The sequence below is a fragment of the Miniopterus schreibersii genome, assembly GCF_964146895.1.
Source record: "Miniopterus schreibersii genome assembly, chromosome: 7".
Lineage (NCBI taxonomy): Eukaryota > Metazoa > Chordata > Mammalia > Chiroptera > Miniopteridae > Miniopterus > Miniopterus schreibersii.
This window is the reverse complement of record NC_138108.1, coordinates 64,187,706-64,206,941: the sequence shown is the minus strand read 5'-3', so window position 1 is coordinate 64,206,941 and position 19,236 is coordinate 64,187,706. Positions and strand designations below refer to the sequence as shown.

Here is a 19,236-nt window from a genome sequence, read left to right as displayed (position 1 = left end):
TGAGAGTAAGAAGATGTTTAGGAAGTAGTCTATATTCTCAAGAAAGGTGTAACACAATCTTTCATATACATTTACTACAATTCCAAATATATTTTTTAAAGTATATAATTTCTTATCTTATGGTACCACGGTGGCAGGAAAATAAAGTCCTCTGGCCAGTATAAAGAACCGTAATTAAAGCAATCCTCAGGGAATGAGACATCAAAAAATCAAAGTCAGATTTATTTAATATGCAAGGAACATTCCCTGTTTGAGAAAGTGCACATAACTGCATCGGGAAGAATATTTTATCAGAATCTGGAAATACTCTCTTTAAGGCCCATCAGTATTTCTGTCACAGATTCGTTCATTGGTGAAAATAGTGGAGTTGTAAAAGTACTGCTTTGAGCAAAAGCCTGACAATGGGGCCCTGGGTTAAATGTAATTAAGCATTTATAGATTTTGCAAAAGATTTATATGGCAACTTTTTAGGTTATTGAAAATTAAAAGTAAAGCTAATTGATTTACGGTTTTCTGTTGAATGTAAGTTAAAAACAGCCTCAAAGAATATTTGGCAATGGAATGTGAACTAATTTTTGGGGCACAGATATTCATCCCTTGTATTAGGATGTCTTTCTGAAAATTAAGTGAGCAGACTACCATTTATACTTACTTACTGTATATCATTTTCCCCTACTAACCATACTCCCCCATTTCTAAGGAGATCACAGAAAAAAGAAGCCACACATATATCAAGTAAATAGATCACCTTGTTTCATGGAAAAATATTAATGTGAGTGTGCATGTCTGTGTGTGTGTGTGTGTGTGTATTTGTATTGTAAGCATGTGCCCTTGCACTCCAGCTCTTGATGGAAGCTAGAAGCAATTGTCAAAGTTAGTTTGTAGATACACCTTTACTTTTTCTTTTAAATTTAGCAGTTGATTTAGAAATTATATGTCCAATACTTTTTTTGTCCATGTTTTGATAAATGGTGAGATGGATCCATGCAGAGGGGTTTGGAACTGCTGGGAGGAGCGCACAGAGGGGAAGCCAAGCAAAGCGGGGTGTCAGTCAAGGGCGTACAAATTACAGTCGCAGAGCTGAGATTCGGGAGCTGCGTGTCTTTAGGCCACTGCTTTACCTCGCTGAGCTAGTTTTTATGGTTGATTTTCTTCCTTTAGAGAGCATGTAGGTTGAACCTATTCCAGTTCCCAGCATCTACAAGTACCCAGTAAATCAATCTATTACTATTAAAAAACAGAGAATAAAACTTAGAAGCAAAAATCTACACTGAAGCAAATTTTACCAAAAACTTGGCCATCTAAATCCTCATCAGAAAGGATGGGACTCACGGTGGGTTACCCAGGTCCAATTTATGCTGGGGAAGAATCTAAAGAGGAATCCAATCTTGGCCATTCATGAGTTGACCTCGACAGCCAATCAGATCCCTGTGATTACTTGAGGGTAGAATTAACCTACATTTGATTTGTAAAATCAGTTTCATTTTTGAGAAATAGCAAATTCCCCCACCTTGGAAAATATTAATCAAACCTAAAAAGTTTAAAACAACAACAACAAAAATTACTATACATGTCTATTCCTATTCATCAATGGTAGAAATATTTAAAGTTTATAAAAAAATAATTACTAATGCAAACCCAATTATTTGATTCTACTTAGAAGCAATTCCACATTCAGATCTGCAAGAATCCACTTACCTAAAAGGTCAACTGATTCCAAACACACATCCATTATTGTAGTACAAAAATTATCATTAATATCTTGTTGAATTTATAAACTCTCTTCTGGTTTAGCACTGTGAGAATGTATCTGACCTCCTTTGCCTTAATTTGGATTCTGTTGTAGTCAGGCATTTGTAACTGGCATTGGTGTGGATTTCCCTTTTTCTTTCTTTACTTTTTAACCTCAATTTCAACCTGAACTTATAGATACCATTTTATTTTACTTTATTTTTTATTTCAGATGACATGTGAAAGGTTCCAGTGGGAATGCAGAGTCATCACTCCTGCATTAGGCTGAAATCCTGATAAGTTTCTTCATTTGCAAACATTTTCTCTTACACTTGCAGTTGTAAAACAAATTCGAATGTTCTCTTCCTCTAAAACCAAAGACTACTGGCTTACATAATGACCAACCTTGGGAGGAATTTTTTATGTTAAACGATAATACCTCCTTCAGGGTCTACTTTCCCTATTGAAATGCTACATTCAATTGTTCCATTGGTGAACCAATTAAGTGAATATACAAAAACCCGTTGAGAGTAGTAAAAGAAAGGTAGGATGAAAAATTTCTAAATAGTAGACTGTCCTTCCTCAAGAAGCTTTCTTCTTATTTCTGTGAAGAAGCCAGATTACAAAGCACTTGTGTAAACTTCTTAAGGTATATTGTGTATAACTCTGCAACTCATGAATTCTTTAAAGAAGATACCTATTCGAATATACTTCCAATTAAATTTTGACTTGAAAATAATCATATATGTACATATATATGTGCATATATATAGCATATATATATATATATATATATTATTCATAGAGATTTTGTAAATTGACTAGACAGTTCTCCATTGCCTTGTATTCTATCTTAAACTGCCTACCTACATATTCATCTTTTAAATCTCTGACAGACAAAAAAAAATGTACAGGCTGTTCACTGTGTGCAGAACAATGTATGGAGTAAAAAAGATCCTTAACTTTAAAGATTGTAATGAGAGGCTTAGACTATTTGTCACTTAAACAGAAGTGACAGTAATTCTATGCTTTATTTATACTTGGACATAGAGCAATGTGAAAAACCAAAATAGATTTTTTTGAGGGGGGAGTGATACTCACAACTCAAGAGATACAAAGTTCAAACTTAAAAGCCTCACTCTTGACTTGATTTTAATTTTTAAGTTCAAATAACAAGAATGAGTCATGATTAAATGTTTTTCCTAATGGAGTAGTTAAGACTAGAAAAGGCATTTTTCCCCTTAAATTTCTTAGCTATATGATTGAGACATATACCTTATTTTCTGGAAAATATTTTGTTGTAATTCAGTTTTGGCAACCAAGTTATCCAGCTATCATCAGATTGGCTTATCTCCTGATTTAGCACAATGAGAAATGCATGTCATAGCCTGTGCCATATTCTTGGCAAAATATTTGCTCTGAATCTAATCATCGAGGGAACAAATAGAAAAGTTCAGACTGTGAGACATTGTACAGGAAAATATCAGTGCCATGTCAAACAAAAGAAAAGTTGGAAAATATTCTGAACTACGGAAGACAAAAGAGCTGTGACAATCATATGCAATTCATTATCCTTGGTTAGATCCTAAATTATATAAAGAATAACTTCTGAAGATAGCCTTGGGACAGTAGGAGAAATCTGAATATAGATTGAATATTTTATCCAACTCAAATATCATGGGTGATGATGGCATTATGGTTATGAAGCACTTTGTCTTGTTCTTAGAATGATTTATGCATAAAAATTTCATGATGTCTGCATCTTATGTGTAATTCAGCACAAATCATGTATGAACACAAATATGCATGTAAAATTACATATGTATATACAAAATTCAGAAAAAGAGAAAAAGATGAAGCCAACGTCACAACATGTTAATGGTTGGTAAATCCAGGCTATAGAGGTGGGTACTGTATTATTGTTTCAGCTTTCTGACTGCTGTTACAGTGCTACCTCGGTTTCCGAACGTCTCCGATGATGAACATTTAGGGTTATGAACACAGTAAACCCGGACGCAAATGCTTTGGTTTTCCAACCCGCCTCGCAAGTTGAACCTGCCCCACGGCCTCCGCCGAGGGCAAGCCCCTGAGGCCCACTGTCGGCTGCTGATCCCTCAGTTTGCGAACGTTTCAGAACCCGAACGGGCTGCTGGAATGGATGACATTCAGAAACCGAGGAACCCCTGTACCGAGCTTCACAATATATAGCAGGGGTGTGGACTTTTGATTTTTCAAACAAATATCAATTTACATTTATTAGATGAGCCGGTGACTAAAAATGTCTTAGAATATGAGAAAGAAAAGAAAAAATCATCCTAAGCGTTTTGGGCTGAATTGATTGGGTCCTCTCAAAATTTATATGTGACAGTCTTCACCGCCAAGTAACTTAGAATTTGCCTGTTTGGAGACAGAGACAACTAAGGTCAAAATGCAGGTATAGGGGTGGGCCCTAATCCAGTAGGACAGGTTTCCTTAGAGGAGGAGATGAGAGCACAGACACACAGCCATGGAAAGGCGGGAGTGGAAGGCAGCGGGCCACAAGCTAAGGGGTGTCTCAGAAGGAAACCAGCCCTGCCCGCACCTTGCTCCCAAACTTCCAGCCTCCAGAACTGTGAGGAAACCCGTTTCTGTTGTGTAAGCCACCAGTCCATGGTTTTTTGTTTGTTTGGTTTTTGTTTATTTTGTGTTTGTTTGGTTTTTGGCAGCCCTAGCAAACTAATGCATTGTGTTAGACAGAGTTCTAAGGACAACACCCAGTGACACGCGTCCTGTAAAACGCTTTCTCTGGTGGATGTGGGCGGAACCTGCGAGTAAGAGATGTCGCGCTCAGGATTATTACGTTATATTTTATATTATTATATTATATTATTATATTATATTAATTATATTATTTTATGGTAAAAGAGAAATTATCCAAATGCTCTTAATCGAATCACCTGAGGTCTTTGAAAGCAGGGAAGTATACTTTTTCCATAGGGTAGGCCAGGAGGAAGTCAGGGATTAGAAATATGAAACACAAGGGGCTTTCAACATGATTGCTGGCTTTGGAAAATCATCCATTTTGTGTCAGTAATATCAGCACCAACTTCACCATAAACATCCCCTTCTTTAACATGGAAATAATCACATTTAGCTGGGATCGAGGAGTAAATTAGGACAGGCGAAAGCGCTGGCACGGGTGGGTCGTGGGAAAATGTTGAAGAGCACATAGTAATCACTTTGAACACAGCAGTGCCTCAGTAACTAGCTGCTGATTGATTTCTGGTTTTCTTAAAGGAAATCCATATATATAAAGAGAAGTCTAGTGCAGTGACAAAATTGTCTTCATTATTTAAATGAAAATATATAGCATGTCATTTATTTAAAAATTGAATTGTCTTATATGTGCACATTTGGTAGTGAAATGTAACAAAATTCCCAAGCTCAGTGTAGAGAAAGAAATATATTTTTTTACTGTCAAATTGTATCTACTTTATTGCCTAGCCCAGTGATCAATTCAGAATTAAAAATTATAACAAGCTAATATAGATTCTAGCAACCTAATATAGAACATTATTAATATGCATATTGTGACCAGCATCCTCCAGTTATGCATTTCTACTGTTTTCTCAGAAAATAATGGTAATTAAGTCATCTTTTCAAGTTTGTGTTTTACTTTGTAAGTAGCTATTATTGTAAAGATGGCCACCAACTGTCCCTCTAAATGAGTGTCCTGAATCACCAGGAGGAAGGGTCAGGTAAATCTATATTTTTTTTAATTTTGGAGCAACCCATCATCCATAAGTATTTGAAAAAATATTTATACTAATTATCTACTGACTTTTCATTTAAAATATATTTAATTTTCATACAAACATCACTGTCTAAATTAGGTTTTCTTAGAGGGTTATAACCACTAATGTAAAGATGGGTCTTTTACATGGGACTGATTTCCTGTGTCCAAATTTCCTGTTTTTACAAGGACACCTGTCAGCTTGGAGTACAACACACTCTAATGACCTCATTTGAACTTAATGAGCTCTTTTAAGGCCCTTTCTGCAAATACAGAAACTTTCTGAGGTGCTGGGGATTTGGAGCTTCAGTATATGAATTCCAATGGGGCACAATTCAGCCGTTACAGGTGCTATGGTGGGACGTTAGAATATAGAGGTTATGGATTCCTATTCCAGCCTTGTTACCCATTAGCTATGAGACTCTTTACCAAGCAACCTGTTTGTGTCTCAGATTTCTTATTGTTTCAATGGCCACAATACCTGGTCCATATTTCAAAAAAAACACAGTTACAATGACAAAGTGATATTTAAGTGCACGTACTTAAACGATTATCAAAGTACAAAGACACATCATTTCTACAATTCCTTTTTGTGAAAGATTAAAATTAGTCTTATGGCTGTATGCTGAATCCTATGAAAATATTTTATAGTAATAATTACTTTTCTCTTGACAACTCAATCAGAGATGTTGAGAAGTAATTGTTGGTTTGTTTTCTTCTTTGCAATTGAGTACCCAGAAAGATTTGTTCTAGTTATGGGATTTTCCTCTCTTTAACTGATCCTTTAAGGTTGACCCTTCCCTCAAAAGGCATCCTTCTCCAGAGGAAAAAGAAAAGAAAAGAAAAGAAAAGAAAAGAAAAGAAAAGAAAAGAAAAGAAAAGAAAAGAAAAGAAAAGAAAAGAAAAGAAAAGAAAAGAAAAGAAAAGAAAAGAAAAGAAAAGAAAAGAAAAGAAAGGGAGGGAGGGAGGGAGAGAAAGAGAGAGAGAGAGAGAGAGAGAGAGAGAGAGAGAGAGAGAGAGAGAGAGAGAGAGAGGAAAGAAGAAAGACACATCTTTTCATGAACTTTCTTTTTTTTCTTTTTTTAGCAATTTCTCCCATCCTGAAAATGAGGAAAGTTAATGCTACAAAGATTTTAATTAAAAAACCCAACCCCAAATCATTTATGCTGCCTGAATCTGAATAGGGCCCAACTAGCAATTAGTAGAACGCTGATAGTCTTTGCCCTACTGAAGTTCTATCGGCATATCATATGAGGGCTTTATCCTGCTTTCAAGGACGGATGATTGAAGATGTGGGGGAAGGAGGAGAAAGGGAAAGAGACTGCCATGAAATATGTTCTTAGAACACAGCATTCTTTAGAGCTTCATTTAGCGAAATATGTTATTTTAGCTCTTCTGAGTGAAAGTCAAATGTAAATTTTATACTCTGACTATTAAGAATAAAACGTCTTCCGTGGGAAGAAATGTACTCACCCATGAAAGGTAAGAAGCTTTCATCCCCAACCCCAAATGCTAGATCAGTTGTGGATAAATGATGCACTGGATGAGAAGACTCCTTGCTCAGCCCTCAGTTTGTCACCACCGAGCTCCGCAAGAGCACTTGTTTACAGTACATCGCCCCTTAAGCCAAGGAGAGCTTACCAGGGTTGTCTCTTGAACTCATTCATTTATTTTACCCCTTTTATTTTACATTATTTGAAACTTTCTATTCCTTGTAGTTTCCAGTCCAAAAAGGGCACGAGTCCCTTTTTATCCTGTTACCTGTTTTGTATCAGAAAACCAAGAAGCAGTGACGACACTGAAGCAAGGATCAGACTGACAAATCTCAGAAGGATGGAGGGGGGCGGGTTGGTGGGGGGCGCGGAGAGTAACCAAAGAATTTATACACATATATGCACAACCCAAGGACACGGACAATGGTGTGGAGAGGGACTGGGGAGGGGGGTGGGACGGGGTGGAAGGGGTCACTGGGGAGAAAAAGGGACATCTGTAATATTTTGAACAAAAAAATAAAAAAGAGCGAGGCCTTTTTTAATGCTGGTCTTGCTCCGCCTGTCGGAACTGTAGTGCATTCAGTTTTATCACCTACGCCTCCAATCAACCTTTCTTAAAATTGCAGAGGAAGACTTGCAGAGATGCGTTAGCACATCATGGGACAGAAATGCGACACCCCCCCCCATCCCATCTCCACTGTGCTGAGGAAATAAATCAATATCAGACAGGCCTTAAAATTCACAATTGTACTTTCCCCACCTTCATGTCACCCCTTCCTATCAACTCTTAAGTGGGAATCTTTTTATTATTAAAGATGGGTCAGTGTGTTGGCCTCTGCACTGCTAAACGAAGGGCCTCACAGCGAAACAAAGAGCAAAACAAAAAGAACTGAAAGAGACGTAAACTGTCCTCATGGGTCTCATACGCTTTCCCTTTAATCTGTAAGATCATTTCAGCTTCTCTGTCTAAAGAAAAGCTCTGCTTTGTGGTTCTTGTATATTAGCTCATAGCAAAGCGACCTCTAAATCACTACTACTTAGAAACAAGGACTGCACTCCCATTCATTTTATTGTGCTTATGGACTACTTTCAATGCCCTATTCTACTGTATGTGTTTAAAGAGCAATATCTATTTGCTAATAATCTCCCACCTGAATTTCATTTTATTTTTCTGACCTCTGTCAAAGGAAGAAAGTTTAAAAGGAAATTATAAGGGAGTTTTTACCTTATATCCTAGGGGCAAGGTCATTATGTGAATGTAAGAAGTTTCTTAATATCTTATCTAAATAAAGTTAAATCGCACAATAAAAACAAAATAAAGGCATTGGTCACTCCATGCAAAGGCACATCTAACCCTAATAACTTACAGCCTTTTCATTTTTTTAAATAAATGCTTTCATCCTTATTGGCCTGGAGACTTCTTATTTTTACTGCATTATTCAATTAGAACTGTTCACTCCCAAAGCCAATGTTATACAATTCTGTTGGGATAGCCTTCCATGTTTTTAAAATGACTTCATATTTATAAATTAGGTGGCCTATGGGGGTCCTCTTAGGACTTAGGTCCTTCTTTACCTCAGTATTTCAAAAAAGGGGGGCAAGTTTAAATAAACTTAAACTCTGCTTTCACCAATAACAGCCAGCTTGGAGGAGTACAGAAGGACCATACACTCAATCTCCTAAAATGAGATAACATCTACATTTCAGAAATGTAGTGTTAAATAATATTATTCACTAACATGATTTTTAGTCATGTATTTTAACTTCAGTCAATCAGTCAACGTGATGTTTTTGGAAGAGTTCCTAGAAAAAGCCACCTGTCTCCAAATAATCTCTACACAAAATATGTCTTAATGTTTAAAAGAAATATATCTAATTATTAAAAACTGTTAACAATTTAACTTGAATTTGTGTATGTGGTAAACTAATTCTCTTCCTACTCATATCCTTAGAGAATAAGACCAGCTTTAAGTAAGAATTGGCTAGGGGCCCAGTCAGTGTGGCTCAGTGGTTGAAAGTCCGCCCATGAACCAGGAGGCCACAGTTTGATTCCCGGTCAGGGCGCCTGCCTGGGTTGCGGGCTGATCCCCAGCAGGGAGCGCTGCAGGAGACAGTCTATCATTGTTGTTTTCTCTCTCTCCCACTCCTTTCAATAAAAACATTAAAAAAAAAAAAAAAAAAGAATTGGATAAGGGACAGTTAGGAAGCTCCCTAAGAAGAGCTTTAGGGCCCGGTGCTTCCTCAGAACTCTGAGCATCTGGAATGCAGAACGGGGTACGCAGCAAAGATGACACCTTACTAAGGAACGGGAATGATATACGCACTTCACTGTGAGGCAGGTACTATCATGCCCATTGGATGAGTGCAGTAATGGAGTCCTGAAAGGGTTAAGTTAGTTGCCCAGGGAACAGATATTTGTGAAGTGGACTTGGGGACAAGTAGTTGGGATTCAAAAGCCCTAATCATACACTGTGCCTGTCACCTCTTATATAGCGGATGGAGAGCCGAAAGGAGAGTGAGGGATGCTGTAGCACATGCTACCTGGTGCCTCTACTACCCAACATCTAGTGTCCCCTTTCTCTGTACTAGGAGAGGAACCAATTTTTTATTTTATTTTATTTTTTAACATATCTTTATTGATTTCAGAGAGAGGAAAGGAGGGGGAGAGAGAGATAGAAACATCAATGATGAGAGAGTCATTGATCAGCTGCCTAGCCCGCAACCCGGGCATGTGCCCTGACCGGCAATCGAACCCCGATCCCCCGGATCCTAGGTCGATGCTCAACCACTGAGCCACACCCAGCCCAGCCCAATTTTTTTTTTTTAAAGCAACATGCCTTGTTGAAAATAATCATTGCCTCATACCCTATATGATCAGTTCTGGTGAAGCAGATATCAGCATTATCTACTTACTTTGCTTTCTGTAAAAGCTGTTACTTTTCTGAAAAGCAGAGCAACTCAGCTGGCACTTGCCTTTTCCCTTTTCCCCCCCCTTCTTTCTGCCTGAAATGGAATTATCTACTGGCCGAGGTATAGCATTTATACTATGGCTATAAGACTGACAAGTCCATGCTAAGAATGGCAGAGAAGAAAGATAGAGAAAGCCTGGAGCCATTCTAGAGCTGCCGCATTAATCCTGAATTTTCTACTTTTTCAACTTTTTATGTGAAAAAAAATAAACCAGCATTTGGTTAAGGTACTGTTTCTGTTCCGCAAGGTCAAATGCAATCCTAACCAATAAGGAGGCATAAAAAATGGAAGAATCAACCTAGCTTTTGCAGAAAACACCATACGGCCTGAGTCTGGCACTATATGGTAGTGGGTACACACACAGTCCTTTGCCACAGGCTTCCATTGTGAGGGGTTATTCTGTTCCCTGTGGTGACTCTACGTGGGCACAGACTCACACCTATGACTTCACAGTGGATATGGTTCAGCAATGACATTACAAAACTACAGCTTGCTGGTCAAATCCGGCCTGTGGCTTATTTTTGTATAGACTACAAGCTGAGAATGTGTTTTCCATTTTAAGGAATTTAAAAACAAACAAAAGAAAAACAAGAAGAGTATTCAACAGAAATCATATGGCCTCATAAAATCTAAAATATTTATATCATCTGGTTCTTTATAGGAAAAGTTTGCTGATTCCTGCAGAAGGACAGGACAGAATCCATATGCAAATTATCAAAACTATCCAGGTTGCAAATATTACCTTTTTATAAGGGCATTTTTATTCTCCTTTGTTGGCCAATGAGTCATATACTGAAAATATGATCTGCAGTTAAAGTACTCTCTAAATGATTTTCTGATTGGGGAGTAGTACAGGGCAATAGGAAGGAAGGAGAATTAGCAGCACCAATACTGTTCTGACTGAAAAAGAATCCGTTTTAAGTATATTAAATTCAATTTCCCAGAGAATATCATACATCAGCTGGGGCTGATTGTTGGAAAGGAAGTATCATTAAGCATTCAACAGAAAATCCTAGAAGGAATTAAATTTTGCATACCTTGGAATAAAAGTGCTTTTCAAGAAGACTTTCTGGCCACAGGTGGTACCAAGCTTTCTTTTCACAAATAAACGTTCCCACTCTTCATTTTAATTCTCGTCACACACAATTCAAGACTAACAACCGAATTGAAATCTCTGAGTAGAAGGATGGTGATTTCCCTGATTTTCTATTCTCATGGCCTCATAGGGCCCCAAGATGATCAGTCATTTATTTAGACACTTGAAATTACTTCAAATAATGTGGTGAAATATGAACTTTCATTTTTAATATAAGGCTAAAGAATAATTTATCATATTCAATGCTAAAAATATAAGTTATTAAAGTTATCCATTTTTACATTTTAGAAAGCTCATCTTGGCTTTTCTGGATGCATGTTTATCTTCTAAGCATTTCGGTCGTCATAGTTTCACAAGGAAAGCTTTTCTTCTTCCTTGGCAATATCCCTTTTTTTTTTCTCCTATAAGAACTTTGTCATCATTGCAGAGCTTTTACAATGTCATAATAAATTCCATGCTATATTGGTTTTCTTATCATTTTAAAGGCTAAGTGGATTTAGGAAAAATAAGTGTATTTCTTCAGCTGTTTTCATCTAATATTTTGTAGATACAACGTACTTCAGACCGAAACTGATAACATACATTTATTCATACAATGAGCACAAAATCACCCTTCCTAAGAATCTGTCTTCAATGTTTTAGATTTCTAGTATTTATGTTTCACATTGACTGTATACATCCATATATGTATAAAATTTTGCAACTATACTAAGTAGATCAGTGATGACTGAATATGAATGTAGTAAAACGACACATTATAAAGCACTAAGATTTAAAAATGGTAATTGTGCACTCATCTACTGATGGGCACTTGGGCTGTTTCTAGATCTTAGCTATTGTAAATTGCACTGGTATGAACATAGGGGTGCATAAGTCCTTTTTGATTGGTGATTTGGAATTTTTCGGATATGTTCATAGAAGTGGGATCACTAGCAAATAGCAGTACAATTTTTAATTTTTGGAGGAAACTCCATACTATTTTCCATAGTGGTTGCCCCAGTCTGCATTCCCACCAGCAGTGTACTAGGGCTCCCCTTTCTCCACACCCTCGCCAGCACACGTCCTTTGTTGACTTGTTGATGATGCCATTCTGACAGGTGTGAAGTGATACCTCACTGTGGTTTTAATTTGCATCTCTCTGATGCTTAGTGATTTTGAGCATTTTTTCATATCATGGAATACTTTGCAGCTGTAAAAAAGAAGGATCTCTTACCCTTTGGGACAGCATGGATGGAACTGGAGAGTATTATGCTAAGTGAAATAAGCCAGTCAGAGAAAAACAAGTACCACATGATCTCACTTATATATGGAATCTAATAAACAAAATAAACTGATGAACAAAATATATCCAGAGACAGAAGCATGGAACAGACTGAGAGATATCAGAGGGAAGGTGGGGGCTGGGGAGTGGGTGATATAAGAGATTAATCAAAGAACTTATATGTTTATATGCATAATCTATGGACACAGACATTGGTATGGGAAAGGCTGAGGAGAGGGGTGGATGTGGGGACAGAAATGCAATACTCCAGTAACAAAATTCAAAAATTATCCTTTTATTCTGATTATGCTTTGGCAATCAGTCCAGCTAATGAGGAAAGAACTCCAAGAAGGCACTTAAAAAAGGAGAGGTAAAGCTTAAAAAGAATCTAGCTATATATGATCCAATTTACATAAATATATATATATCAATATAATTTCATATATATATATATATATATATATATATATATATATATATATATATATATATATATTATGGTCAGAGCATTTATTAATGGTGTCTTTTTTTTCTTTTTAAAAATATTTTATTGATTTTTGGTGAGACAGGGAGAAGGAGAAAGAAAAACATCGATGTTAGAGCAGAACATCAATTGGCTGCCTCCTGCGTGCTCCCTACTGGGGAAGGAGCCGACAACCAGGTCATGTGCCCTGACTGAGAATCAAACCAGCAACCTGTTGGTGCACAGGATGACGCCCAACCAGCTGAGCCACACCAGCCAGGGTAGTGTTATCTTTTCATATTCCTGTGCTATCTACACCCATAGACATAATAATTAGATGTATTTCCATTTTTAAACTACTTTAGTAAGATAAAATTCATATACAATACAATTCATCCCTTTTAGCATGTAGAATTCAATGTTTTTAAATATATTGACTGAGTTGTGCAATCATAACTGCAATCCCATTTTAGAATATTTGAATCACACCATAAAGAGACCCCATACTTAGCACTCAGTCCTCATTACCGTCCATCACATCACTCATCTACTTTCTATATTTATATATTTGCCAATTTGGGATCTTTCATATGAATGTAATCATACAATATGTGGTCTTCTGTGACTGACTCCTTTTCATTACCATAATGTTTTCAAGGTTTATTCATGTAACATATATTCGCACTAACTTCTATTGCCAAATAATATTCCTTTGTATTTCCACACTTGAATTCTACATTAGAATTGTTTTCTATTTATTTTTTACTGTTATTATGCCTATGTGCTCCTCTGTCTCAAAATGTGTGAGATAAATTTTTGGAGAGGGTCTTATTTCCTTTTAATGATATATTTTAAAGGATTATTTTCCTCTTCAAATCATTTGTTTTTCTAGTAGTAACACAATCACTTTGAAATCATTAATCTTGCATTTTCTTCCCTTCATAAGTCAGTTCACACTGCAAAACTGCAAATTATGCTTTCATTCCCATAGTCATTTTAAAGGAAACACAAATGAAAAGTTTCAAGTTTCTTAGGCGAGGTGGAAAAAAGAATCAACTACACCATCAGCCATCCGTGAAAACAACTGACATTTAGTTTCACATGTAAGGTAAACCTGAATGGCAGGAAAACCTTTCTACTCACAGGTATCTAAAGACTCGTCTGAATCATCAGGGCAGTCAGGGTCCCCATCACACAGCCAGCTCTGGGAGACACAAGTCACATGATCGTGGCAAAGAAATTCACCAGGATCACAGGACTGCTGATCTGAAAATGAAAATGTTTCAAAATAAAATATGAATGATCTGAACATGAACACAAGAGCAGTACAAAGATGAAATGTGAGAAAGCAATACATAAAAGGTACATGGATGTGATCCACATTTTCTGTTCAGCAGCAAAGCTAAACCAATTACTTTTCTTAAATGTTAGCCACTCAGCTCAAGTACAGCTTATTGATAAGATTAACTTTGATGTGGTCTCACACAATTTGTTCTGGAAATTGTTAAGAATTCTGTTTACGTTTATGACTAGAGGTTTTGTCATACTGGATGAGGCAAATAAATATCCCAGCAATCGAGTTTTATAGATGTTGATCCAAAGCAGAAGTTTTGAAAACATACATTTTTATTCCTCCTTTGCTCCAAGAAAATAAAAATCTGTAATAAATGTGAAATATTGAACCTAAACTGCATCTCTAAGTATTTAGTTCTTAACTTTCCATCCTCACACCAGAGCTTCATGTCTCTACATTAATTAGACACCAGATCTCATAATATTCTCTTCTCCCTTTTGCTAAAACCTCCCAGGTGACAGCTTTGACTACTGAACAGCAAGAGTGACAGTCAACTTCCATAAAGCTTTGTTTTAACTCAGATTTCTACAGTTCATTGCATCCAAAATGTCCATTATTTTCTCTCTATTGTTTCAGAATATTTAAAACCTATAGCCCTTCTTCAAGTCCTAGTAAACTCATCAGATGCTATTTCTTTGCCATATACTTATTTATACCCTATACATCCATTCAATAAAATATTTCATTTTTATATTTTAACTGGAAATAAATATTTTTTACAATTAATGACATTTGAATGTGAAGGAGTGCTGGGAACACCTTGGCCATTTGATATCACTTGCACTTTTGTTGTGCATGTATATATAGAGGTATGATTCAAAATTATAAAAATCCATCAATAAATGGGTACTTCAATATATATCAAATAAAAATTCTAAGTGAGATGAAAACATTAGATTACAGCTTAATTGGCATTTTTAACCTAGCAATTATAAAATGATGGTGTATCTTCCACACAATGGTTTGATAAAATATATCTTTCCTTTCTCTTTCTCAACTTCTTTCCTCCCACCACAACATGACTTTTAATAAATACATATTACAAACACACAACACATCTTTAATCTATACACATTATTATAAACTATAGATATTTCCTGAAAATTATCTTATATTTTTAAATAAATTTACCATCAATATCACACTCGTTACCACTGCTATCATATTGTTGTTTTTTACATTAAACAGTAAAGTTATTCAGCATTCTGTATTTGGTCCTGAACTTGGTGCTATAGAATCAAAGATGTGGAAGTCACAGTCTCTGTCTTCAAGGATCCAGCAGACTGCCATGCCAACAGATCCAGGTGTAAAAAAGTATACTGTGTACAAAAAGTTGCCAAATAAATGATAAAAAAAAAAAAAAAAAAAATAGCTGCTAAAAGGAGAGACCTCAAGTAGAGACAGATAGAGACAAATATAAAAAAATAGTTTGGGGATGTAAGCATAACTTTAAAGATGGGTAGGTTATGAATAAATGAAAAGTAAATAAATATAGGACAGTCCTGACAAGGGTGTAAAAAAACTGCTAAGGCAGTAGCTATTAAAATATATTTGAGAGAAACAAAGTTTTCTATTAAAATTGAGATGACATTATAAGACCTGGGTTTTCTCCACCAAACATTATGTCATATCTATAAGTATGTTCCAATGCTGAGGAGGGGGGGACTTTGATTTTGCTTAGATAGTCCCATATCTTCTGTAGATAATGTAGGGAAAGAACACAAATTTCAAATTATTTCACTTATAAAGAGACCATATAATTTATCACAAAACTGGGAGAGCTCTGATAGTAAAGAAAGATTTAGTAATAATTATACCAGGGCAAAATGTATAAACCAAGTCTGACCCAGAAAAATCAGAATACATCTTCAGTGTACCTATACCTACTCTACATTTGATCTAGATGCTAACTTTTCTCTTCCTTCATTTCTCCCAAAGTATAACAAATTGCTACGAGGAGAGGGGAAAAGAGATGGTGCCTAGCTAAATGCGACCTTATAGTGCCTAACTCAATAAATAATCAGTAAGTACTGACTAAAAGTGTAAATAAATAAAAAGCACCATAAAGAACAATTTATAGTGTTGGAAAATAGCACCACAAAAACATAGGTCAGGGTCAATAATGAAGGACCTTGATTACTGTAGAAAGCATTTTGTAGATCATCTGCAGCCATGAAAAAGTACTTAAGAAGGAGTGTTTATGATAAAATATGGTACAAATTCATGTTAGACTGTTGTAATTATCTGGAGAAACGTTGAAGATGATTGGGCTAAAGCAGGAGGGACAAAAATGAATATTGTGCTCCAAATAATGTAAGAGTTAGAAACTGGTGAAGAAAATGGTTGAAAGGCTCTAATAAGTCTCAAAGTAAATAGCCTCAGAAATTGACTAGATGGCATCTCAAACCCAAGGTAGGACATACACACAGATAAAAAAGATTCTCTGTGTGCGTGTGTTTAAGTGTGCATGAAAGCCTACTCACGTGGGCCTTAAAATAATAATAGCAGACAAAATAAAGAAAATAGTATATTTATAGTTCCTTTAGCATAAAAAAGCACCCCTATCTCTGATACCTTAATTTGTACATTTATTTATTTTATTGTTCAAAATATTACAGATGTCCCCCTTTTTTGCCATTGACCCTTTCCACCCCAAACGCACTCCCAGTACCAGGCCTCCACCACACTGTTATTTGCGTCCATGGGTTGTTCATATATGCATATAAATTCTTTGGTTACTCTCTCCCCCTCCACCCACCAGCCCTCCTCCATCCCTCTGACATTCGTCAGTCTGATCCATGCTTCCATGTCACTGAATCTATTCTGTTCATCAGTTTATTAAGTTCTTTAGATTCCACATATAAGCGAGATCATGGGATGTTTGTCTTTCTCTGCCTGGCTTATTTCACTTAGCATAATATTCTCCAGGTCCATCCATACTGTCCCAAAGAGTACGAGATTCTTCTTCTTTACAGCTGCGTAGTTTTCCATGGTGTAAATGTCCCACAGCTTTCTTATCCACTCATCTACTGATGGGCACTCAGGCTGTTTCTAGATCTTAGCTATTGTAAATTGTGCTGCTATGAACATAGGGGTGCATATATTCTTTCTGATTAGTGTTTCAGGATTCTTAAGATACATTCCTAGAAGTGGGATCACTGGGTCAAAGGGCAGCTCCATTTTTAATTTTTTGAGGAACCTCCATACTGTTTCCATAATGGCTGCACCAGTCTGCATTCCCACCAGCAGTGCACTAGGGTTCCCCTTTCTCCACATCTTCACCAGCACATGTCATTTGTTGACTTGTTAATGGAGCCATTCTGACAGGTGTGAAGTGATACCTCATTGTGGTTTTAATTTGCATCTGCCTGATGATTAGTGACCTTGTACATTTATTTCTTTATTCATCAAGTATTATTGAGCTTCTACTACTAGACACTGTGGATATAATAGTAGGGGGGGAAAGCAAAGCAGAAGTCCCAGCCAACACGGAGCACATTACAGTGTGTGTGGGGGGGAGACAAAAACAAAATAAATGAGCTAACTGTATAGAATATTAGAAGATAAGCCCTATGGAGAACAGTAAAACAAAATGGGATTAAGTGTTGGAGAGTGAAAGGATGGAGGTACATTTCAAATAGATAGTCAGAGAATTTGTCTCAGAGAACATGATATTTGAATAAAGACTCATAGAATGACATCCATTTGAATAAACGCCATGTGCTAAAAGTCATGTGCTAAGAACCTGTGGCAAGAGGGTTCTCAGCAAAGTGAGGAGCACTGAGGAAGACAGAGTTCTGGGAAAAGTTGAAAGGAGGAAGAACGGAAGTGAGGGAGTCAGGGAATATGGGGTTGAGGGTGGCAATTGAAGACTTTGAGTTTTGCTAAAAGTCAAGATGGGAAACCAGTGGAAGGTTCTGAGTAGGGAGACACAATCTAACTCACTCTTTTAAAGGATCACTCTGTCTACTGAGTTGAGAATTGAGTACAATGAAGTGAAGGTGGAAGTGAGACCAACCAGGATATTATCGCAATAACGTTGGCAAGAGGGGATGGCTGTGTGGGTAAATGTGTTGGCGAAATGGGAGTTTCTTGACAGTATTTAATGAGGAAACTAAAGTGAAATAACTTGTTCACCATTTCATTATAAACCAGAATCCTGAATTCAGATCTCTGACCCCAAATGTATGACTTTTCAACTCTTTTTGGAATATCCTGAGTATGATGTACTTGGGGGACATTCAAGAATAAATATGCATTAGTCAGTGATCCATTTAAGCTTGAAATTCAGGAGAATGATCGAAACTGGAAACCCAGAACAGCACTGAAGATGTAAGAAGACAGTGAAAACATGAGAACATATGCAGCTGAAGTTAAAGTGAGGGGTGTGTGTGTGTGTGTGTGTGTGTGTGTGTGTGTGTGAAAGAGAGAGACAGAGAGAGAGAGAGAGAGAGAGAGAGAGAGAGAGAGAGAGAGAGAGAGAGAGAGAGAGAAGTAAGCATAGGTCAACCAAGGAGAGAGAGAAGACAAAGTCTAGCCAGAAATACAAGAGGAAAAGGGCAAAGAGAAAGGAGATTTATTAAAAACGTGAAATTTCAGTTATTGGATTGAGGAAGGGGATCACTAGTGTCAAAATTCAAGTATGATGAGTGGCTCCAGTAGAGGTAGCACTGCAGAAAGAAAGACTGGAGGCCTGAGAAATATGACAGTGGAGCCCTTTTCTAAGAAAAACTCGTGGGGCTGCAATAAGGACCGAAAGGATACTAGAAGCAAAGAAGAAAGAATAAAAAAATGAAATAGATAAATTATTAGCTGGTAGGAAAGAAAGTTAAGGCATTCTCACATGGTTGTGTTTTCTCAAAGAACAGTAAAGCAAGGCTTTCGAAATTTGAGGACGTAAAATTGGAAAGAATGATAAAGGTTTAGAATAACTGCTATGGGAAATGGGAAAGGAATCAACTAGAAAACTGGGGAAGGATTTCTTTCTACGACCAAAAAGGGTCCAGCTAAGACTGAAATGTATGTATTTGACAGTCGAGTGGTGTTTTATTCATTTTTTTTTTTTTTGGTATTAATGTCAAATTGCTCACCTACGT

At 36.7% G+C, this 19,236-nt stretch overlaps 1 protein-coding gene across 1 annotated transcript in view; it reads right to left on the bottom strand.

The window, feature by feature from the left end:
• Positions 1–19,236, bottom strand: part of LRP1B (LDL receptor related protein 1B) — a 1,542,074-nt gene that overhangs the window by 1,241,207 nt on the left and 281,631 nt on the right. Inside the window, exon 2 of the mRNA XM_081143443.1 lies at positions 13,930–14,052. Within this exon, the coding sequence (XP_080999569.1) occupies positions 13,930–14,052 (123 nt within the window). The remainder of the gene's footprint in view (positions 1–13,929; positions 14,053–19,236) is intronic.